At 36.0% G+C, this 24,430-nt stretch overlaps 2 protein-coding genes across 5 annotated transcripts in view; one reads left to right on the top strand and one right to left on the bottom strand.

The window, feature by feature from the left end:
• Window positions 1–24,430, bottom strand: part of LOC106874422 (RPA-interacting protein A) — a 61,255-nt gene that overhangs the window by 14,241 nt on the left and 22,584 nt on the right. For 2 of the 4 annotated variants that reach the window (XM_089341474.1, XM_089341475.1), the window contains exons 2-3: window positions 6,237–6,339; window positions 4,781–4,972 (exon numbers count right to left, since the gene is read on the bottom strand). In XM_089341474.1, the coding sequence (XP_089197600.1) occupies window positions 4,781–4,972; window positions 6,237–6,338 (294 nt within the window). In that variant the 5' untranslated portion in view covers window position 6,339. Of the gene's footprint in view, window positions 1–4,780; window positions 4,973–6,236; window positions 6,340–8,246; window positions 11,079–12,455; window positions 12,725–24,430 lie in introns of those variants that run through there. The other 2 variants (XM_089341476.1, XM_089341472.1) reach the window with 2 other exon arrangements.
• On the top strand, window positions 11,237–12,869 carry LOC106874423 (DPH4 homolog). The gene has a single exon (XM_014922152.3). The coding sequence runs from the start codon at window positions 11,345–11,347 to the stop codon at window positions 11,765–11,767; it is 423 nt and encodes a 140-aa protein (XP_014777638.1). The 5' UTR covers window positions 11,237–11,344; the 3' UTR covers window positions 11,768–12,869.

Below are 24,430 nucleotides of genomic sequence, written 5' to 3'. Positions count from 1 at the left end.
TTGACCCCAGTGGAATCTGAACTTAGAATGTAAAGATGGACAAAATACTGCTAAGCATTTCGCTTTGTGCTAATGTTTCTGCTAGTTTGTGACCTCGATCAGCATGAATATTAAGATTTATTTACTGCAAAAGTGGATGTTGCAGTGGGAATATAAGCTGAAGATGATTTTTTTTCTTTTAATCTTTTGGTCAGATTTCAAGAAGGAAGTGCCCATGATCTATTACATGGCTTCTGAGACTGGTGAGAGGGAGGGGGATATCCTCAAACCAGAAACCTGGCCCAAATGCTAGCAACAGAATGGACTCCAATAAAGGTACCCAAGGAGTCAGTTGATGGTGTTAAACCAAACAGCAGATTAAGTCTACTACCCAAATAGACAATGGCAGGATTTGAACTCAGAAAGCAAAAAGCCAGAACAAATACTGCTCAGAATCTGTCTGACATTTGTACAATTCTGCCTTAAATTGGTGTTTTGGGGGAAATATTTTTATCAGCTTTGAGAGCATGAAAGGTAAAGTTGAATTGAATGGGATTTGAACATAGAATGCAGAGATCAAAATAAATACTGTGATGCATTCTGTCCAATGCTCTAATGATTTGGGCCAATTTGCCAGTTGTTGGGTTCGTTAATGACTAACCAAATAACAGCAGCTCTATGAATGATGAAACATTATGTTATAAATTACATTGTATGCTGTGTGTAACAACGTATTGATTTATTACTTATTCAACTACAAGTAGGTCAGACAATAGCATTTATCTCTTATTTTTTGTCATTACATCGTATTGTGGAAACACCAAAAATCTGATGAAATAACAATAATCTATAATTTAGGCACAAGGTCGATGCTGTATCTGATGGCATAAAAGACACATGGCTATGTTAGATGAACCCTAATTTCAGCAGCACATATTCCTGAAAAATTTTTTAGCGTGTTAAAACATGCAATACAAGTCCAACTTCATATACAACACCCAGGGTGATTTTTCGAGATATTTTGAAGGGGAAAATAGTGTCTTATATGCCATTAAAGATGGTAATTTTAAGGGGAGAGGTTTAGTTGGCACTATCAACTCCAGTATATGATTGGTACTTCATTTTATCAACCCCAGCAGGGATGGAAGGCAAAGCTGACTTTAACAAGATTTGAACTCAGAATGTAAAGAGCCAGAATAAATAACACTTTAGCAGTTATACCATTCCACCACCTTCTAATAATAGTTTCTAATTTAGGCATAAATCTGCAATTTTGAGGGGAGGGGTTAGTTCATACCTCAGTACTTGAGTGGTACTTTAGTTTATCAATCCCACGAGGATGAAAGAAAGACAAAGTTGACCTTGATTTGAACTCAGACTGTAAAGAGCCAGGACAAACACTGCAAAGTAATTTTTTCCTGCTGTTCTAACAATTCTGCCAATCCATTATTCCTTAGAATAATAAGTTCTTTCTATAATAGGTACAAGGCCTGAGAGGTTTTTTGTCAGTGTAGGAGCTAATCAATTACATTGACCCCAGTGCTCAACTGGTACTTACTTCATCGACCCCAGAAAGGATGGAAGGAAAAGTCAACCTCGGCAGCATTTGAACACAGGACTTAAACCAGAAAGAAATGCTAAGCACTTTGTCCAGCATGCTAACAATTCTGCCTTTACAACAATAATAATGACTTCAAATTTTGACACAAGGCCAGCAATTTCAGGGGAGGGGATAAGTCAATTACATCAACCCCAGTGCTCAACTGCCACATATTTCATCAACCCCTGAAAGGATGACAGGTAAAATTGACCTCAGCAGCATTTGAACTCAGAACGTAAAGACAGATGAAACGCCACTAAGCATTTTTCCCAGCTTGCTAACCATTCTACCAGCTCACTTATCTTTACAACAATATCAATAATAATTGCTTCTAAAAAATACAAAAGACCTGAAACTTGGAGAAGACAGTTCGTTGATTGCACTGACCCCAGTACTTCCCTGGTGCTTTTCTTTTATCAACCCAAAAGGATGAAGGGCAAAGTAGACCTTGATAGGATTTGAACTCAGAATGTAAAGAAACAATGCAATTCTGCCAATTCGTCACCCTAATAATAATCCTTTCTCTATAGACACAAGAGCTGATATTTGTAGGGAAGGGGGACTAGTGGATTACATTGACCCCAGGGCTTGACTGGTACTTATTTCACTGACCCTGAAAAGATGAAATACAAGTTGACCTCAGGGGTATTTGATCTCAGAATGTAAAAAGAGATGAAATGCCATTAAGCGTACTAACAATTCTGCCAGCTCACCACCATAATAATAATAATAATAATACTTTCTACTATAGGCAAAAGGCCTGGAATTTTGTGAAAGGGGAAAAGTTGATAACATTGACCCCAGTGGTACTTATTTTACTGATCCTGGTAGAATTTGAACACAGAACATAAAGATGGACGAAATGCCACTAAGCATTATGTCCAGCATGCTAACAATTCTGCCATAATAATAACAACTAGCAGGACCCATGAATATTTCACGGAATTAACGGTAAAAACTTATTAAGTTATTTCTGAAAATTTTATCCCAAAACCTGAAACGTAGCCTGTGTTATGTCTGTATCAAAAGAAAGTTGGTCATTTGCTAATCATTGAAAAATGAAGGAATTGGAATACACTGATTATTTAATGCACTATATATATATATATATATATATATACTTTATAAACTTTATGCACAATTTTAGAGACTTAATACACAGCACTCTCCCTCTTCCCCTTATCCTCTTTTCTTCTCTCTCTTTTTCTTTCGCTCTTCACCTTTCCCTTCAACTAATCATGTAAAAGCTTTACAGACAGGCTAAGTAATGGACGAAAAAAAGCTTGGTTAAAAAAATTACACATATCACTCACCACCACCACCACCACCACTCCTCCCCATTTCAATTAATCATGTGGAAGCGTTACAGATAGGCTAAGTAATAGAGGAACAAGCAGAATTATTATAAGATAATAATAATAATAATGATGATGATGACAAATTCTAATATTTGACACCAGGTTACAAATTTGTGAAACAGAGCAATTGATTTAATGACCTCCATGACTTGAGAATCAACTGAATGTGGCTGGAACCTGTAGAAGAGGAAGACTCAGGAAGACATGGGATGGAGCAGTGAAAGCTGACCTAAGGACCAGGATCTTTGTTGATATGAGGTTCTCAAAAAGACTCACCCTCCCCAGCATGACTGAGTTCTTGTACTTGTTACAGTGACTCCCCCACCCCAGGCACTGTCTACTTCTTCCATCCTCCCACCACCAGCAACTATGCCATCTTTACTACTCCTGCTATATGCTCCCACCCCCCACTATTCTGCATCCCTCTATCATCCCCAGCTCATAACTCTTCTCTCATCCTTTCTTCAACCCTACCCATCTTGGCAGTATGCCACGCCATCATTCATCTTCCCAGACAATCTTACAAACCATCCACCCACTTCAACCCAGCTTGTGCCATGTGGGGCCACCTGGGCACCTTCTCTGTCTTGCAGCTTTTAGTGATCATTTTCTCTTTTTTCTTTCTTTTTTTCATACTAACAGTGAGTAGCCATACAGATCCCTCTACAAGAACCTGCTCCCCATCTAGTAATCCCCTCCTACCCTGGCATGAAGATGACTCCCCCCACCTACTCCAGGACTCATAGTCTTGTTGCGAACTCTGCATGGTGACCTCAACAGTGCAGATGGTGAAAAAAGAAAAAAAAAAAAAAAAAAAAAGACCCAGTCCATGCTGTAAAGTGGCTGGTATCAGGAAGAGCATCAAGCCATAAAAACCATACCAAAGCAGATATTAGAACTCAATGCAGTCCTTGGACAAATCCATGCCAGGATGGAACCTGGACATTATGATAGTCACAAGAGCACTTACTATGTATATGTATGCTCACTACTTTTAAAAATAGAAGAAATTACTTTGTTGATTAACAATTTCTGAAGTGTGAAATACAATCATGGTAAGATATTGAGTCCTTAAAGTTACAGATTACAACAGACAGCCACTCCAGCAGTTTTGCTAAACCACTGTCATTTTAACGATCACTTTTCTATTATTTGCTTGGGTTGGATGGAATTTGTTGTTGAGGTGGATTTTCTACAGCTGGATGCACTCATCCATTTCCAAGTAAGGTGATATCTCAAGAAGACTGGAAATAAAAGACACTAGTTGCATGATGGTGATGCTTGCTTACAAGTATCACTTGATGTCAAGGCAAAGGGACAAGCAAATCCACAGACATACGTACGTGTACACACACACACACATATATGCAACTGGTTTCTTTCAGTTTCTGTCTACTAAATCCACTCATAAGACTTTGGTCAGCATGAGGCTATAGTAGAAGATCTTTGCTCAAGGTGCCAAGCAGAGGGACTGAACCTGGTTATGTCTATATTTTCTAACATAGACATATAGCCTTGAATTTGAGGCAGGGGTGTAAAGTAGTGTCAATTATTTTATTGACTCTGACAAGATTTGACTGGAATCAGGCAAAGATAGCAATCAACTACTCTATCATTTTTACTAATCCATCTCTAATAACACTCTTGGACCTTAGAACAAAAGATCAAAAGATTACCACATGCTGGGATTGAACACTGATCCAAATGATCCCACCCTGACTCACAGTAGACACTGATTTACTGAAATGACCTTCAACTAACATATACTTTCATTTAATTGAATGACTGCCACTTCCTGACTGAAAGGTGGATTCGATGGAATAGAATATCAGATCTTACTTACAATGAATGAAATATCAAGAGGAATGTTAGCCTCTCGTTCCAGTTCAGCTTCGTCATCCCAGAGGCTCAACCATTCCTTGTTCATAATGTCCTTGATAAGTTCCACATCTGTCTCGCCCTCTGGCTCATCTTTCATCTGACGGAATCGATCAAGTAGCTTAGCTCGGCTCAACCTCAGACGCTCGAAACATTTCTGTGAATCAATCAATCAATAATAATAATAATGATAATGATAATAATAATAATAATAATAATCATTTCTGTTATAAATACAAGGCCTGAAGTTTTAGGGGACGGGGCTAGTTAATTACATTCACTCCAGTACTCAACTGGTACTTATTTTATCGACCCCAAAAGGATGAAAGACAAAATAAACCTTGGCAGAATTTGAGCTCAGAAAATAAAGAGGATGAAATGCACTAAGCATTTTGTCCAGCATGCTAACGCTTCTGTTAGCTTGCTGCCTAAAAAACAATAATAATAACGGTTTCAATTTTGCCACAAGGGTAGCCATTTTGGTAGAGGGGATGTGTCGATTGCATCGACCCCAGTGTTCGACTGGTACTTAATTTATCGGTTTTAAAAAAAGGACAAATTTTAGAAAATATTTTCAGAAAAGGTGCGACTCAGGGAGATTTAGCTGTTGTTTCTAGCATATGTTACAACTACTTACGTGAGCGTCCTGACCCGAAACTCCGCCACCAAATTCCTTTTAAAGCATACTCTACCTTTCTCAAAAAAGAAAGGATAACCTTGGATAATTTAGTCTACCTCGGCGATAAAAGAAAAAGGAAAAAAAGAGACGGGAATAATCACAGACTGGAATTCTTTTGATTTGCTCATTGAAGGCCGTCTTTGGAATAAATAATAACTGTGTGGTACGAATTATATTATCATTTTTAAAAAAATCTCAATGGAAGAAATTTATAAATAAATGAATAAAATATCTTATAACAATAGTTAGCAAGCTGCAGACATGTGGGTTAACAAAACCGTTAGAGCGTCGGACAAATTCTTTTGAGGTATTTATTACTGTTGGCCGTTTATAGGCATTTTACGTTCTGAGTTCAAATCCCGTTCGAAATAAAAAAATTTGCTTTTTCATCTAGTCGGTGTTGGAAGAGAGGTACTAGTCGAGTACAGAGTTCGGTTTAATGTTTTTATAAAGAAAGCATCCTTTGATGTAAGTAGAATGGTAATAAAAAGATTGAGGAGGGCAAGAAAAAGAAATAGGATTTATTTAAGAGACAGAAAGAGAGAAATAGATAAAGAAATGCAGATTATAAACAGAGGCAAAGGAGAATTAAATTGGTGTGCCGTAAGGGAAGGGAAAAGGGCCGACTACGATGTTGTTTGGGCAGGACATTTCGCCGAAGAGAGAGAGAAATGTTTAGAAGTCTTATCAAATGAATGTGTATACATTGGAAGGAGAGAAAGAAAAATGCAGATTTGCTTACTTTGCGATAGGTTTCTTTCCAAGGGGGCATAGAAACTTTATACATGGCCTGACGTTGGAGTTTGCGATCTTCGGTCCTCAGAGGTGATGCCGCGTTTGCCATTCTAGCACCACCAGAAATAGAGAAACGGAACAATGACAAATATCTTTTGACAAAATGAAAAAGATGGCACAACACTACAGACAAGACAAAGTAAGCGACGATCGCAGAGAGTAACGACGGAATTTTTATATTTATATACGAATATATAAATATATACACAACAAACCACAGCGTGTTAAAACCGGTTAGAGCTTTTTCAAAAGAAGTATAAATATAAAAGCTGTGTTCACATTGTCTTAGAGGCTGGTGCAAACTTCTAACCAATGCGTAATGCTATAGAAGCAGCATAAGAGACAAAGGGAGCAACAGATAAGAAAGAGAAAAATAAAAACTTGGCAAGATGAGGACGACGGAAGACAACAAAGTTTTCTTGTCAAAACATTGAACTCGCCCGCCATCTGCCGTCAAAGACTAAAATAATTCCGAAACAGGGGAGATAATAATTATTTTAATTTTTATGTACTTTTTATTTATTTGTTTGTTTGTTTTGACTTTGAATTTCAAAAGTTCATTCCTAGTAGGTTTATTGTGAAAATTGCACAGTGTAAATCAGCCTATTTGAAAACCCTGATTTTATTAAACACAAGCAAAGGATTTAAAAAATTCTTTTGAAATTTTGACATTTAATCAAAAAGTGTACTTTCAAATATTCGAAATGAACTTAGAAAGTATTGCTTATTTTCTTTCTTTTAATATATTTGACAGACATGATATGCTTTATAGTTTAAGGAAATAAAAATTTCATTTGTATATATTGTATAAAAACAAAATCGTAAGTTTTTTTTTTTCCATGTCCAGGCACCAACAAGGCTCAGTCAAAGTTTTTTTTTCAATTAAATTGTTTTTATTATATTACACTTAAATATATACATAAGAGTGAGAAGAAGAAAAATAAGAAAAAAACCACCACCTTAGGTTGAAAATTTTGGGGCACTGGGTAACCTCTCTAATGACTATTGAGGCACACTTGCAGCGTTGCCGCAGGTGATGGCAAGGCTGATGCACTAGAACAACCAAGCGCCCTCATGAACTTCACCAGTTACCTCTGCTAGGTGAGCTGCCAGTGAAAACAGGAATCTCGCATCAGTGGTCCGACCCACCAAACGTCTCAAACACCACAGGATGGAAAATGTAGTTGGCCAACAGATCGCGGTACTTCGGGATTTTGTTCCACTTGGCCGCAGAAGCTGTGGATCTTACTCTGGCCGCAGCATCCAGGATGTGAAAAGAAGCAAAGGAGTTGCTAACTGTGACATCCCAGACAAGGCATCTGCCTCTCGACCAGGGGCACAGGGTGAGGCTGTTAGGTCTTTTCCCATCACATCTGGACAACCCAGATGGTTCTAAGATGGAGGGGATGTTTTCCCAGGCCAAGCTCCTCTTGAGTATTAAGGTTTAACTCCATATGACACGCGAAGCGACCAGCATTCAGGCAGTAAGGAAGACCGTAGAGGCCTGTAGAGTCAAGGAGCTTGTCACAATAACTCAAATCCATGCAGACATCAGCTCCTATTCTGAGGGAGTTATTTACCAATTGAGATTATTTTCATTTCAGTTCTGTTCTCCATGTATATCTATTAATGTATCTCTCTATCTACATACTTGTTGACTCACCTATATACCTATCTATCTAACTAGCTAGCTAATTAACTATCATATCTGTATTCCCTTCTCTGTCTGTCTAATCTCATAATACTGATAAGTGTTTAAACCAAATATCACACAAAAAAATGGAATAATGTCAACCTTTGGTTTGGAATATGTAAGAGATAAAAGTATAACATCCACAGCTATTTGCTAACTAAGTTTATTTCACAATAATTTAACTAACTATCCATATAGCTTCTAATGCATAAATATATAAATCTTCATGACATTGTTTCACTATGTTAAGCATTTTGACTGTACCTGTGATTTGAACACACAAATGCAGAACAATAGAGACCTTCACTTCCTCCAGTTCTATATTTAAGAGATGAGGAATTATGTACATTATTTACACTTGATGGATATTTGTCCTCATCTTGTTTGTTGTTAACACGTTTTGGCTGATATACCCTCCAGCCTTCATCAGGTGTCTTGAGGAAATTTCGAACCTGGGTTCTCATTCCTAAGGTGGACAATGGATGTTAAACGATGATGATGGTGATAAGCAGAACAAAAAACAAATGATTTGAAATTACTGATGCAAAATTCAGGAGACCAAGGTGTGCTGGTGTCTCCTCGTGAAATATTGTCTTTCAGCAACTTTTGCAGTTAATGTGAATAATAATACTTATTATATACATTTATAGCTTTTGCATGGAATGTGTCAGGTATGTTGTAAATGCACAGCTTTTTTTCATAAACTAAACTACTGTACATTGAAAACTTTTAGAAAATGCATGTAACCTATTTGTAAGATCATGTACTCATATGCAAATATGCATATGGTTTGATAGTTTCAAATACAAATACATGTACAGTATTTGTGAAATTAGGTAGAGCATTTATTGGGGAAAGTGACATAATGTAGTATAATAAATGAATTATTCACTGCAACATATTGTGCATATTAAAAGTAATCAAGCCTGTATAATATTTGGAGAGTTGTTAATAAATTTTTATTTTCCTGTTGGCTTGACAGGAACTGGCAAGACCAGGGGCCACAGCAGGTGCCATAATCTGTTTTAGCATGGTTTCTATGGCTGGATGCCCTTCCTAACGCCAACCACTCTATAGAATGTACTGGGTGCTTTTTACATGGCATTATCACCAGTGCTTTTTACATGGCACAAACACCCACACCAATGTTTTTACATGGCACCTTGGTTTTAGGATCTCAATTCTGTTGTGATGGGTGAGCCTTCTTGAGTACAGCAATGAGCTACATATCTCAATTCTTTGTTATCTCCTTTGTAAGGTTCAGTGTTTTGAGATTGGCCTTCAATACTTTGTCCCACGTCTTCCTGAATCTCCCTATTCCAATTTAAGTGATCAGCACTTCTTTATGTAACTATCCTCATCCATCCACATCACATGACCAAACCAGCAAGGTAGTAGCTCTCTAAACTTTGCCCAGCATTTTCTTATTCTAGCACTAGCAGCTATGCTTTTGGAACAACCACCCCCACTACTAACTTGGTCACCTACTTCTAGGGATCCCCTCTAGCATACGAGGGTGTCTATTTTTTGTACATTCCTGATGTTTAATGTACCTGTACATCTGCCACATGTAAAGACTACCTTCTCTGATAGTTATCCAGAGACACCACTGCATCTCTTATGTGTCCATAGCTTGCACTGAGTACACTGTATGCAGTTTCTCCCAACACCTTTTCTACATATTGAGCAGAGACATCTCCCTAAAGGTACCTGCAATTTGTCTGTTTTTCTTCTTATCAATACTTTGGTTTTTGTTCCGTTAAGCCTAATGCCCTTTAATTCAAGACCTTGCTTCAATACCTGAAATTTCCTCTCTAGTTTTGATAGTGATTCAATTCTAACAAAAGTCAGTTTCATATTTTAACTTAAGACGACCTCAATGAAGATTGAATAAATAAATAAGAATGCAAATAATTTGGTATTTAGGTCAACAAGAAATAAATTAAAAAGAAATGCAATTTATATCTGGAAGAAATATTCCATCTTTTCACATTTGAATACCAATTATAAAACAATAAACAAGAATTAGCCTTGAAATACTCGCATTACCACAGAAATTTCCCTAGGAAATGTTTTTAATTGAGTTGGCAATACTAAGAGTTCTCATTGACAGTATTAGTGGATTAACTAGTTTACCTTTATATTCTATGAGCAATTTCTAACCCCACTCCGATTTTCCTTGTAATCCCTATATTCCCCCAGATATACTTAACTTCTTAGTTTCTACCGCCTTCGACTTACTCTGAACTTCTCCAACCTGTTATTCTCCTTTATGTGTAAACATTTCCCATATGGAATATTCAATCTAAAAGATAAAAGTTGATTTACCTAGATAATAATTCTGATTTCACTTTAGGTAGAAGTAATCAACCATATTATTAACAATACTCTTGGGCTTCCAATTAAATTCTTTGTAGTTTTAACTTCTATCTCAGCAACCCTTAATGTATCTATCTCTCACAGAAACTATACCTGTCTATTTAGTTTAAGGCTAGTGGATGGAATATAGTCTGACTTAGTTTAATATTTAGTCTTCCTGGATTGTACTTCTAAACATTAAGGTTAAACTGATAACGGATTTTGAAGCCATAACATATTTCTCCCTACTAAAAAGACGCAACCAAGATAAGTGCAGGCGTGACTATGGGGTAAGAAACTTGCTTCCCAACCATATGGTTCCGGGTTCCCTCCCACTGCATAGAAACTTAGGCAAGTGCCTTCTACTATAGCCCCAGGCCGACCAAAGTCTTGTGAGTAGATTTGGTAGATGGAAACTGAAAGAAGTTCATTGTATATATGTATATATCAAAGTATGTGTCTATATGTTAGTCTCCCACCACCGCTTGCTGGTATGTTTATATCCTCGTAACCTAGCTGTTCGACATAAGACGATAAAATAAGAAGTAGGCTTTAAAAAGTCCAGGAGTCGATTTGTTCGACTGAAACCCTTTAAGGCACTGTCTCAGCATGGCCGCAGTGAAATGGCTGAAAGAAGTAAAAGGTAAGATTTGTTATGGAGTCGTATTGAATCTTTGCGGCAATCATTCCGTGTTAGTAGACGACCTCATTCACTCCCTTTTTCAGCTTAGATTCTTTACCTATCATGATGGAACGTTGTGCGGGTGAATGACACCGTCTACTTATATTCAAAGATTGCCTAATATATTGAATAATATAACATAGTATTCTGGATGCCAGATAAGACATAGTATATATATATATATATATATATATAAAATAATGAAGACGACACCAAATTTCCTTGGGTTTTTCTTAGTTATGTCCCTTGCACAAACCGGTGTCGCTTCATAAGTTGACTTGTAAAGATATTGGACCATAATATTTTCTATATTTCGTAAGCTATGGAAAACTTGTACGATATTCTTGGATGCGATCAGTCAGCGTCACACGAACGGTTAAAGAAAGCGTATCAAAATCTTGCTTTAAAATATCATCCAGACAAGAACACTATATCGAATACTCCTGAAAATCATGAGATGTTCATAAAAATTAACCAAGCCTGGAAAATTCTCAGCGACCCCACTCTAAGAAGTCACTTCGATTTACGATGGCGAGAAAGAGGTCTGACTCAGGATTGGCCTGTGCAAGACAATATAGACTTTGCTGAATTTGTTCCAGATAGTATTGAACCAGAATTCTTCTCCTACCCGTGTCGATGTGGAGGACATTATATTCTAGAGCCGAATGATCTCACACTTCATCTTGACATCGTTTGCTGTGACACATGCTCTCTATGTGTGACTGTAAACTACCCAGAATCCTGACATATCTTTTGCTGTACCTACTGATTTGATTTAATAATTATTATTATTGAAATAATAATAATCGGGGATAATCATGATGGTTATTTAAAATCATTCGCAGTTTCGCACTACCTGTTAGAAATAGCAGCCAAATTTCTTCGAATTACATCCTACCCTCTCAAAAAAAAAAAAACGAGGAAAGTAGTCCGAGATATACAGGACAGGGTGATCGCTAGTAAAACACTTTTGATGATAGGGCTCCTCGATCAGGTAAAAACAGTAACAACGAAATGTTTTATACCCGAAGGAAAATTACGGTTAGAATCTTGTAACAGGATGAGAGCGTCACTACAATCTCTTTCATTTGGCCTGACTTGGCACTAAAGACGCAAACAATAGATTTCACACTCAGGAACTTGCATATTCTTAATACGTTCCGGCCGATTTACGAATGTGAAAGACTCCTTAAATGCCAGAAGATTCGCTCCTCATCACGTCTTTGTACTGAAAATAAATTCCGTGTTTCAGTCAGCCCAGCTTTGTTTGAATACAAAACCGCATTAGAATCTCTTTAAATTAACTACGTTTTTTTTTTCAAGAGTTACAGTATAAAAGACACAAAGTAAACATTTACAAACACATAACGGGTAAACATTATTTGGTGTCAACATTTTCGTCACACAATACAAGTTCTTGGAAAGCTACCCACCTGTGACATGATATGGCTCCACTGACAATTCCACAAATTTATTGAGAAAATTTTCTTTAAAAATTTAACCTTTTCTAATCAGGTGGTGGTGCCACCAACTAAATTTTAACACCAGATGGGATGAATGATAAACTTTCAGATACGCTATGTCAGAAAGTAAAAAATGAGTCACAACTAGCCCACCTTTGATCATAGGTCTACTGAGCCAGGGCTGACCTGGGGTTAAACACCAACGAGTCCTTAACCTAAGTTATCTTCGGTATTGGTTTAAATTTGCTCTATGCTTCAAGGAAATGTTATTTCATAATATCGTTCTTTGTCAATTTGTGAAATATTTATATTTTGTAAAAAAAAAAGAATACTGCAGAAAAAAAGGTAATATTTTGGATAAACTGATATATTTATTAATTTAAATATTGTTATTCTTTTTATTTTCATAAATATTCACTTGTAATATTTGTTTTTTTTTTCTTTTTGGCTGTTTCCAACGAAAGATCGCCTTTTTTTTTTTTTACTGACAGATGAACAAACTCAAGTTGAATAACCCAATCATTAACCCATTGGGTTAATGTTTACTTTAACACCCGGCCAACATTTTTTTTACACCTAAAGTAAACATTAACCAAATATTGTATCAATGTTTTGTACGGGTATACGAAACTAAAGTCAATGAAAGAACACTACATCACACACAGAAATTTGATAGAAGCACGATAAATAGAAATCAATACACAAATGTGTTATACACACACACTTTTGTTTGTCATTTGATTGCGGCCATACTGGAGCATTACCTTTAGTCGAACAAATTGACCCCAGGACTTATTCTTTGTAAGGGGCAAATGTAGTTTCGCACCTCTCCTTGAGAAATGCATTTTTTGAAAAGTTTTAGATGTCGGAGATTACGAATATGCAAAAACAAAAAAAAGGAAATTAACCCCATCTTATTTAAAATTTTGAACTTTTTCAAAATTTTTTCCCCCTATGTTTTAGATGATGGAGATTTCGGATATGCAAGAAACTACGTTTTGAAACTTTTAAATTCAATAAGCATATAGATAAGTGTATAAAGAGATAGATAGATATGTCTTCCTGGGGCTAAAAACAACAGTAACACCGTTTTCTATAGGACCGTCACATTTAGTTGACAAATATATTTTATGAATAAACAGATAGGGATAAATAGATAGACAGACAAATAAATAAATGAATGACAAAGTTAAAAATTTAAAATTGGGGGAGGGTAAAATTTGAGCCCCTTATTAAACTTTATAACATTAATTATTAAATATTAATGTTTGTTTCTTATAAAATGGTGTATATATTTAATTTACATTATATTATTATTTACGACTATTTAGGGCAAACACAAGTAAAATGCAAATTCTTTTCCCTTTAATGTTTTTGTCTGTATTTAATTTCGATTTGCATATGTTCGTCAATTTGCTACGATGTCTTTAAATTAAACAAGATCAAAAATTTTAATTGGGGGGGGGGGGGGGTAAAATTAAAAAAAATTTTTTGCATATTCGTTATCTCCGACATCTAAAACGTAGGAGTCCAAAAAGATTTTCAAAATGCATTTTTCAAGGAGAGGTGCGAAACTGCATTAACCCCCTTTGTAAGCCCAATACCTATTTTATCAGTCTATTTTTCCGAAGTGCTAGTTTACGGGGTTCGTAAACACACCAACATCGGTTGTCAAGTGATGGTGGAACAAACACACGCATACATACATATATATATATATTTACGACGAGCTTCTTTCAGTTTCCGTCTACCAAATCCACTCACTAGGCTTTGGTTGGCCCGAAGCTATTGTAGAAGACACTTGCCCAAGGTGCCATGTAGTGGGACTGAATCCGGAACCATGTGGTTGGGAAGCAAGCTTATTACTACACAGCCACTCCTGCGCCTATATATTATTTTTTTTTTTTTTTATAATTGGCAGAAAGTCACAAAAGTGACTCAAGAGCCGACAGTTTTGTACATAACACCTCTCTTTCTCTCTCCCCCACTTACACACACACCCAGGGGTAGTTCCAGATCCGAACAGACGTCCAATGATCACAAGGTTTGAGTCAAATTGACAGTTATGATGATCTGTTAAGTTAACAATTAACAATCTGTTAAGTTCACAATTGTGTTGTGTGTGTCAGGGTTGGCGGCAACATTAATTAGCCTTTTTTTTTTTATAATATTGACCACTTCATTTTTTTAATTTTTTTATGAAGGCAATCAGTTCTATCTTTCATGGTTTCAATTATCGTATTCTTCAAGGATTAGCTATTTATTAACGTCGCAAGGGACTTTTTGTCGAGCTAGATCTAAAGGGACGTAACTGCGGCTAATCAGTTTCATTAAGGTATTTTTTGTTCAACGTAACGGTTTTTCATACCTCACCGATATAATTATATATATATATAATTTGCTGCGGTGTTCCGTATATGCGATGCAGTTTCTTATGCCAATCACAAGCCATAAGTTGAACGGGTCTGCAGTATAGCATACTGTTAACGTAAGGTGTTTTTCTTCATCGGTGAAACTCATCTTCCGGAGATCCAACTACCTTTTATTACATTTTCTCACGTCTTCTTCCACTTGGATCCTGTACCAACAAAATTCATGTGATACGACTCATCTCTCCGACACACTTTGACTGATATCTTTGATGCATAACCATTCACTTTGATTATTTTGAAATCAGCCTTTTGTCGCCATTATTTGATTTCTTAAAATTCTGATATAATAGGGAGTGTCAAGTGAATGAAATGGTGTTAGAGAAGACTGTTAGACAGATCGGTAATTTCCATACAGAAGATACAATATAGACATTCTTTTATTAAATGGTATATATTTGTGAATATGTTATAGAATAAAAATGAAGCTTAGTTTAATGAAGTCCTCTACAGCTAAGTGTAAAGAGCAAGCAGTATTTAATACCGTGGGGTAATATTTGGATTTCTAGAATAAGCTTTACTGCAGTAAAGTTTATTCTACTAGAACATCCACATTTAAGTTGCCATGAGAGAAACTCTCATATTGGCATTTTGGTTCAAACGAGTGCATTTTGCGCCAAAAAGTTAATATGAGGTTTTATGGTAACTACCGCTGTAAAGTTTATGATACTAGAATGTTCCACGCTTAAGTGGGAGTCCTTCCATATATCTTGCTCTGTAGAGCAAGGTATATGGAAGGACAGTTGGGAAGATTGAAATTTGAGACGAAGTGTTCCTCAACCTTGCTGTAATGAAAGAAGCTTTTGAATAGGTTATATTGGGCCTTCAGTTAAATATTGTAATTTATTGGTAGTGTAATATTTGTTGTTAAGCTAGCTTTGTGAATTGTTTACCCCATTACAATTAGAAACAGTAGAATGCGAGCAAGCTAGTGACGGTCTGTCTGCAAGTGGCAGGTACAACAAGATTTTGAAGTGAAATAAATTATTTTGATATGGGGAAAGTAAATAAAGAGAATGATTTTTTCTCAAAACAAACTTTTTTTCACATCCTATTTTTGTGGTTTATATTATATAAAGAATTGAGAAAGAGGAAAAACAAAGAAAAAAAACTAGAAGGAGAAAGTAAACAACATGCACTAAAATGAGATATTTGTTTAGGCAAATATAACGTTATTAATGGTAACTATTAAAAAAAGACTGACATAAGTTTGTGGGACTTTGTTGGCAAAGAAAAGATGAAGTTGTCCGTCAACTATTACTCAGAGAACCAATAAAAAGTAAAAGAAAAGCAGGCGGACTTTCGTAATATTATATGTCTTGAAGAAGGGAAAGTGGCAACGAATTGGGGACAAAATTATTTTTTCAATTGGAATTTTTGTAAAAAATAAAATATTTCTTTCAGAATTGTAATTTCCGTTGTATGAAACTCAAGAATGTTAAGAGGGGGGAAAAATGCTTCCTAATTTCTTGCCTTTTTCTTTCTCCATGAAATAGTGATAGCTTTTACGAAAGCCCGCCGAAAAGAGGATCTCGTTGTGCGTGTGTATAGCAGTTGCTGGAGGACACAAACTTTTATATATATATATGTTTAAAAAAAGTGTTGCAGAGATAATAGGGATTTTAAAAAGCATAGAGGACACTGGTCAAAAGGATCAGAGTGCACTCAACATCACAGTTTTAGCGGTTCAATAGATACTGTCTTATGTATTTCATTCTAGCTGGGGGGTTTTTTCTTCCAGCAGAATGTTTTTCATATTTAAGAAATTAAAGATAGTATAAAAGAAAAGGAATTTAATAATATTCAGAAAGAAGGTAAATAGCTAAAAAAAAAAAAAACTTGAAGAAACTAGTGATGGTCTGAGTCAACAAAATCAATTCATAAAATTTGTAAAATAAAACGTTTTGTATACCATTAAGATCTAACTCCATGTCACACAAACTAAGTCTATTTTACATACTATACATGCACGCACATATATAGATGCAGGCATGGCTGTGTGGTTTAGAAGTTTGTTTTCCAGGCATGTGGTTTTTGGGTTCAGTCCCATTGTATTGCGCCTTGGACAAGCACCTTCTACAATAAATCTGGTCTGACCAAAGGGCCTTGTGAATAAATTTGGTAGCTAGAAACTGAATCAAGTCCATTACACACACAGTTTACTGTACTGTTATTAGTTGGATCAACAAAGTACTCCATCCAGTGATAGAATATGGGTTATTTGAGCCTAAAGGATTGCTTGAAGACACAAGGCATGATATATAAATCTGCCGAATTACTGTTTCTACAACATGAAACTATTAGTAACTCATATTTAAATGCTGTGAATATTAAATGATATATATATATATATCATGTGGCTGAATGGGTGGGTTTCTCCTTGTCTTGACCTGTAGTGTGTGAAAGGTCGAACCAGCAAGCAAGTGCAAAAGATGTTGGCAAAATTGTTAGCACACTGGGAAAAATGCTTAGCGGCATTTTGTCTGTCTTTACATTCTAAGTTCAAATTCCTCCAAGGTCAACTTTACCTTTCATTCTTTCAGAGTTGATAAAGTACCAGTTGAACATTGGGATCAATTTAATTAACTTATCTCCTTCCTCAAAATTACTTGCCTTGTGCCAAAATTTGAAGCCAATATAGAAAAGATGAAAGTCAAAGTTCTTAATATTTGAATTTAGATAAAGAGATACAACTAAATTCCATGAGACATATTGTCCAGTGCTTTACCTTTTCTGTCATCCACCATAGAAATAATGATAATAGTAATATTCTTTTCTACTATAGATACAAGGCCTAAAAATTTAGGGGGAGGGGTTCAGTCAATTACATTGATCCCAGTGCTCAACTGGTACTTATTTCATCAACCCCAAAAGGATGAAAGACAAAGTCGACCTCAGCTGAATTTGAACTTAGAATGTAAAGACCCAGAAAGAATGCTGCCATGTATTTTTCTGTGATGCACTAACAGTTCTGCCAGCTTGCCACCCAATTGATAATAATCCTTTCAACTATAGGCATGAGGCCAGAAATCTTTGGGGGAAGGGGCTAGTCCATTATATTTGACCAAGTACTCAACTGGTACTTATTTTATTGACCCAGAAAAGATGCAAGGCAAAGTTAACCTCAACAGAATTTGAACTCAGAACGTAAAGACAGATGGAATACCATTAAGCATTTTGCCCAGCATGCTAATGATTCTGCTAGTTAGTTACCTTCACCTAAATGATAATAATAGTTTCTGATTTTGGCACAAGGCCAGCAATTTTGAGGGTAAGGGACTAGTTGATACCATCAACCCCAGTTAATGATTCTGCCAGCTCACCATCTTCATAATAATAGTAATAATAATAACAATGCCTTCACTTTTGGAAAGCCACTGAAGATGTATGTGGAACAAAATGCTGGGCTTTGTTTAAAAAATGGGCAATTAAAAAAAGAAACCGAGCTTAACTGTGTAGCCACTCAGGATCAAGCAATAAAAAACAACAAAAAAACAACTTGAGAGAAAATATATATGGGAAGAATGTGTCAGAAAAAATGTAGAGTCTGTAGAACTTGGAATGAGACAGTAGCACTCATTGTTGCAGAGGAAGCATATAAGAAATGGACACATGACCAAGTTGTAAAAGTTTTACACTGGAAGCTTTGCTAGAAATGGAGATTTGAAGCTGGATACACATGGTATGAACATCAGGTCAAAGAGTGCTCTAGTTGGAGAAATGTAAGATTTTGTGGGACTTCCCTATTCAAACGGACAAGAAACTAGAAAATAGTAGACAAGGACAAGTGATGTTGCTTACTAGTTGATCTATCATGTCTGTTTAATTCCAGAATTGTGAAGAAAAACACAATCTCTTAAAATTTGAAATTGCAAAGATTGTGCCTATAACAATTGGTGCATTGGGAACTGTAAGCAAAGATATAGAGAAATGGTTGAAGGGAATTGGAGTAGGAATATCCTGTAGAGATTCTCCAGAAAGATTGCCTCTTACAGACAGAAAGATTATCAGGAGGGTTCTAAACACTTAACCTAAGGTTACGAGCAGTAACCCGCTTTCCACATAAATCCTATCAAGAATAAGACCAAACCTGAGTCAAATCAATAATAATAATAACCCTTTCTGTTATAGGTACAAGGCCTGAAATTTGGGGGCAGGGGATAAGTCAATTATATCAACCTCTGTGTTCAACTGGTACTTAATTTATCGACCCCAAAAGGATGAAAGGCAAAGTCGACTTTGGTGGAATTTGAACTCAGAACATGAAGATGGGCGAAATGCTTAACAGCATTTCGCCCAGCTCACCACCTTATTATGATAATGTTAATAATAATAATGTTTTCTATCATAGGCACAAGGTCTGAAATTTGGGGACAGGGGGTGGGGGTGGGTAGTTGATTTCCTCAACCTCAGTGCTCAACTGGTACTTGTTTCATCAACCCCAAAAGGTTGAAGGCAAAATTCATCTTGGCAGAATTTGAACTCAGAACGTAAAGAACTAGATGAAATGCCACTAAGCATTTTGTCTGATGTTCTAATGATAATGATTTCTTTTATTGGACACAAGGACCTGAGTTGTTGAGGAAATGAAAAAGAAAGCAGCAAACAGGAAAGAGTGTCAGATTTGCATCAAGCCAAAAAGGGTGAGATGAATAAAGCATTAAAGAGGTATGAATAAATCTTTTTGTCTTTTCCTTTTTCTGTATCTCCATGGAATTTCAAAACTGAGAAAGGTAGAGAATGAAAGACACACATATAACCTATATAAAGAGGGTTAATTTCACTATTACCTATATAGTATCTTTATAAGCAGGGCTTTCTATAGATTGAAAAAATGATAAACGGCCTTAATCGATTTTTGAATCTTATTGGGATTCTCATCAGAGGCATTGACACCAACTTGACCAATCTCAGAGAAACAAACAGCTGATCTATTTTTTATACTCAACAATTACAATAGCTACTAATTTGCATATCGTAAGTGTTAACACTTTCTGTTAAATATCAGGGGCCTGCTAATGGGGATCTTAGTCCACACAGTATCAAGGTATGATATATCTATATATATAAAAATGAGAATGTGTGTCTGTCTGTCTGTCTGTCTGTCTGTGTGAATCCCTAAAACTCGAGAACTACGCAACCAATTTCATTCAAATTTTACAGATGCCTTACTTAGGGTTCCAGTTGTGTTTTAGTCAAAAAAAATTTTAACTTCTTCCAGAGTTCGAGCCCACAGCAACATAATATCTCCTACACTATTTAAGTATTACGTGTCAAACGTGAAACAAAAACACTCATGTCAAATACTTTCACTTTAAAAATGAAACTATTCTACTAACTGAAACAATCACATTTCGATACTGTAATGACAGATACTTTCAGAGAGAGAGAGAAAGAGAGAGAGAGAGAAAGAAAGAGAGAGAGAGAGATGTATATGTATACATATAGATGTATATGTACACGTTATTCCACTAACTGAAACAATCACATTTCGATACTTTCAGAGAGAGAGAAAGAGATGTATATGTATACATATACATGTATATGTACACGTATATGCATAGATATATATATAGATATAGATCTATATGCATACATGTATATGTATACACATGTGTAGATGTATATATATATAGATGTACATGTAATATGTACACATATATACATATATATACATGCATACAGATATCTATACATATATACACCCATCACACACAAACACATGCACACAAACACACACATTAGTCATTTGTTTTCTTATCCAAAACTACGTCAAAAGTACTGAACGGATCTTTATGAAATTTGGAAATTATATTCTATGTATAACGGCCATAACTCCCATGAAAATTCATATATTTTTGATGTTGATGAAATTTTAACCCGAACATAACAGATGAGCATTATTTGTAATTCAACGGTACAACAGTGTAAGACTACCCTTTCAGATATACTTTCATTGTGATTTCTGCAATGTGGTGCATAAATTGTCAAGTAAATGAGACTCATCTTTGCCTCCACTGATTCACTTGCAAAGTGATGAGTAAAATTATTTCGTTGTAGACCTCCTTTGGGTCTTTTTATTATCACTGCGACACACATAGTCCCCAGTTGGTAACATTGATTTCAAGGCCCTCCTAGATGAGAGACTGGCATTCCACTTAATGTCTATGTTCCATGCTGGCATGGATTGGAGAGTTATTAATGTAGAAATATGGTATCGTAGCTACTAACAGTTGAGGGTTGCGTAGTCTAGACGGCGTTTTTAGATTTCATTATTCTCTTTAACCCGGGCAAAGCCGGGTATTTCTGCTAGTGCTATATAGTATCTTTATATTAGCCAATGAGTGAAAAATCAGCTGTAACTTTAATGAATATGGTGTGTGGAATGAAGAAGGTGAAAGGATTTTGGATTTTGTGAGAGGAGCTCACTTGTTAAACTGTAATACACAATTTCAGAAAGCAGATAATAAGAAGCCTGTTGCATATACATCAAGATATGAACAGTTGGTTAATCAGTTATCTTGTCATCACCTTTTGAAAAACATGAACAATATGAGAGGTAAGCAAGATTGGAGGCTATTTTAGTGTGATTTATTTTCCTTTTTGAAAATTGGGATGATAGATTAGGATAGAGACTATCTCAGTGTATAACCTTTCTATTACCCCAGAATGGTGGATTGGAAAAATTTTGGAGCATCAGACAAAACACCTGCAGTAATTGTTCTAGGTCATTATATTCTGAGTTCAATTCCGGCTAAATTTAATTTTAGATGCAGGCATGGCTGTGGGATTAAGAAGTTTGTTTCCAGTCACGTGGTTTCAGGTTCAGTTTTACTTCATGTCACCTTGGGTAAGTGTTTTCAATGATTCCTTTGTAGAGAAGCCTGGAATTGAAATCTTACATCTTTAGTATCTTAGATCAGGTGATGTACACTAAATATCAAGCAATCAGCTTGCAGAAATACCTTCCAATATTATAGAATGTTCTATCATGTTCCAGATGTTACTGCATAAAAGTACAAGTGTACCAGAATTAGCAAAGAGGTTAGAGAAGGTTCCATAAATGAGCACAGGGTTCTTCGTCACTGCTCAACTTGTATTTAAAAGAATCACTTCATCTTCAGTGCACTTCTTCAAGCAGATACCACGAACACAATATCCTCACCTCTCACCATACAAATAAGTAGCCAGCTAATTCTTATGACAAAACAAACCAGAGGCACACAGGGTGCACAGACAACAAAACCTTTAACCCTTTTGTTACCAACCTGGCTGAAACCAGCTCTGGCTCTGAGTACAAATGTCTTGTTTTCATAAGTTTTGAACTAAAATCTTCCATCAAACCTTAGTCACAATTTATGTTCCTAACACTAGCTGAGTTATTTTACTATATTCTTTGTTATATTTAAAGTAATTGAAAGAAACAACAGCACCTCAAAATAAATACAGTAACAAAAGGGTTAAACAGACAAGTTTTCTTGGTTACAGTTCAACCCTGATTTAAAAGAATCCTTGACTATGATGAACAGAGTATTTTTCCCACATCTCATGCAAAGTTAATCTTTTCTGTTATTAGTGTAACTATGGACTATATTTGCTTCTAGCACACCACAATACATTACTGGCAAATCACTATGTAATCATGTAAATACTGTAATGTATTCCTATAAAAACAAATGTTAATCAAGCAACGTTTGGAGTTAGTTTCATTATAGGACAGCACATAGCTAAACTTCATATCAATTAATTAAGACCCATCTAACCAACCCAACACTGCTATAGTTGTGGTCCAACTAAAGTCTTGTGAGTAAATCTGGTATATAGGAACTGAAAGAGGTGCAATTGCATGTATGTGTGTGTGTACTTGAATGAGTGTGTTTGTGCCACCTTGTCTTGACATCATGCAATAGTTATAAACAAGCATCACTGTCATACAAGCGGAGTCCCCTTCTAGGGCAGAATTCGTGACTGATGAACTGTAGACAGAAACTTTGCTGCAGGCTAGCTAGGAAGTTGGTCAGCAGCAAAAAAGGAACTTGTGGTAGGAGAAGCAAAACAAAAGAATGTCAACAGTGAGTGTGAAATGAATCTGAATGAACTAAACAGAAATAACTGGCGACTTAAGCCCTGATGTATGTAGAGTAATAAACCTTTGATAAATGTATTCTCCTCTCCACTGGTTTGTTTGCATATAGCTTAACAAAGCTATACCTTCACTTCTAATTGTCCATGGGGAAACAATTGAAGGTTAACAACAGGAAGGGCATCTGGCTGTAGAAAATCTGCCTCAACAAATTCCATCTGACTCATGCAAGCATGAAATAGTGGATGATAAAATGATGATGATGATGATAATGATATAGCCTAATGATTTTCTCCAGATATCAGCAAGAGGATATGCAACTTAGTATTAGTATTCCTTCAAGATGCTAGTAAGGAATCTATTAGGACCCAAGTGCTGAGTAATGTTTCATTTCAATTATTGTTATAATGATATCCAGTGTGGTAAAAGTTGGATCAGAGGTGATGTAAAGTGAAAAAAAAGTCCCTTGGCTGCTCTCAGGTCCTGAGACTCATAAAGCCAGTTGCTCAGTTTCCATGGTGTATAAGTGACCAAACTCACAACATTCCTCTTGAATGGGATGCCAGTCTGTCGCAGGATTACTCATTTACAGCTGAGTGAACTGGGACAACTGTGAAATGAATTGCTTTGTTCAATAACAAAATGCACTGCCTAGTCTAGGAATCGAAACCACAATCTTACCATTATTATTATAAGACTCTAATCACAAGGTTCTGCACTATCACCAGAGATGATATGCTGAGGGTCAATGTAATCAATATTGCTAAAGTCAACTTCAGCATGATTACCGAAGACAGAGTAATATTGTTCCTATGGAATCTTCTCCATTTCTTGGGCATTGTTGCAGAGAATACTGCTATCATCAAATAGAGCATTGATGGATGAAACAGGAGTTAAATGTTGGCAGATGAACAGAGTACTTTAGGGCTATGTTTGATATTCTCAATGATTCAGTTCACACCACTGCAGTCCTTTTGATGTTGACGAAAGTTTTCATGCTATTCTAGACGTGAAGTTTTTCAAACTCAAGCATTTATATTCGAGTCAACTGAGGCTACTGCAGTCTTCTGGAACCTATAAAAAGGATTTTGCTTATGAAAAATAGAGCTCTAAAATGTGGGAATGAAGGGGTGGGGTTGTTAATGTCAACCAGAGAAGTTGAATTGTTGAGAATGTTTTTAACTTGGGTCTTATAGTATGCCTGTATATATGTGAGAGTATAGTCTCACTTTAATAGTTTCAGTATGAAATTGAAAGTATTAAAGTGAAAGTATTTGAAATTACAGTAGCGACATGTTATTGTTTCACTTTTGACACGTAATAGTGAAATAGTGGAATAGTTTCAGTGTTAAAGTGAAAGTATCTGACATTACAGTAGAGTGATGTTATTGTTTCACTTTTGACACGTAATAGTGAAATAGTGGAGGAGATAT

The sequence above is a fragment of the Octopus bimaculoides genome, chromosome 24 (genome assembly GCF_046866305.1).
Source record: "Octopus bimaculoides isolate indiv1 chromosome 24, ASM4686630v1, whole genome shotgun sequence".
In the NCBI taxonomy this organism is placed as follows: Eukaryota; Metazoa; Mollusca; class Cephalopoda; order Octopoda; family Octopodidae; genus Octopus; species Octopus bimaculoides.
Note: the sequence above shows the minus strand (reverse complement) of the source record. Positions and strands in the feature narration are given on the sequence as shown.

Coding starts and splice junctions, on each gene's coding strand:
- LOC106874423 (XM_014922152.3), top strand. CDS start 11,345: ATGGAAAACTTGTACGATATTCTTGGATGCGATCAGTCAGCGTCACAC.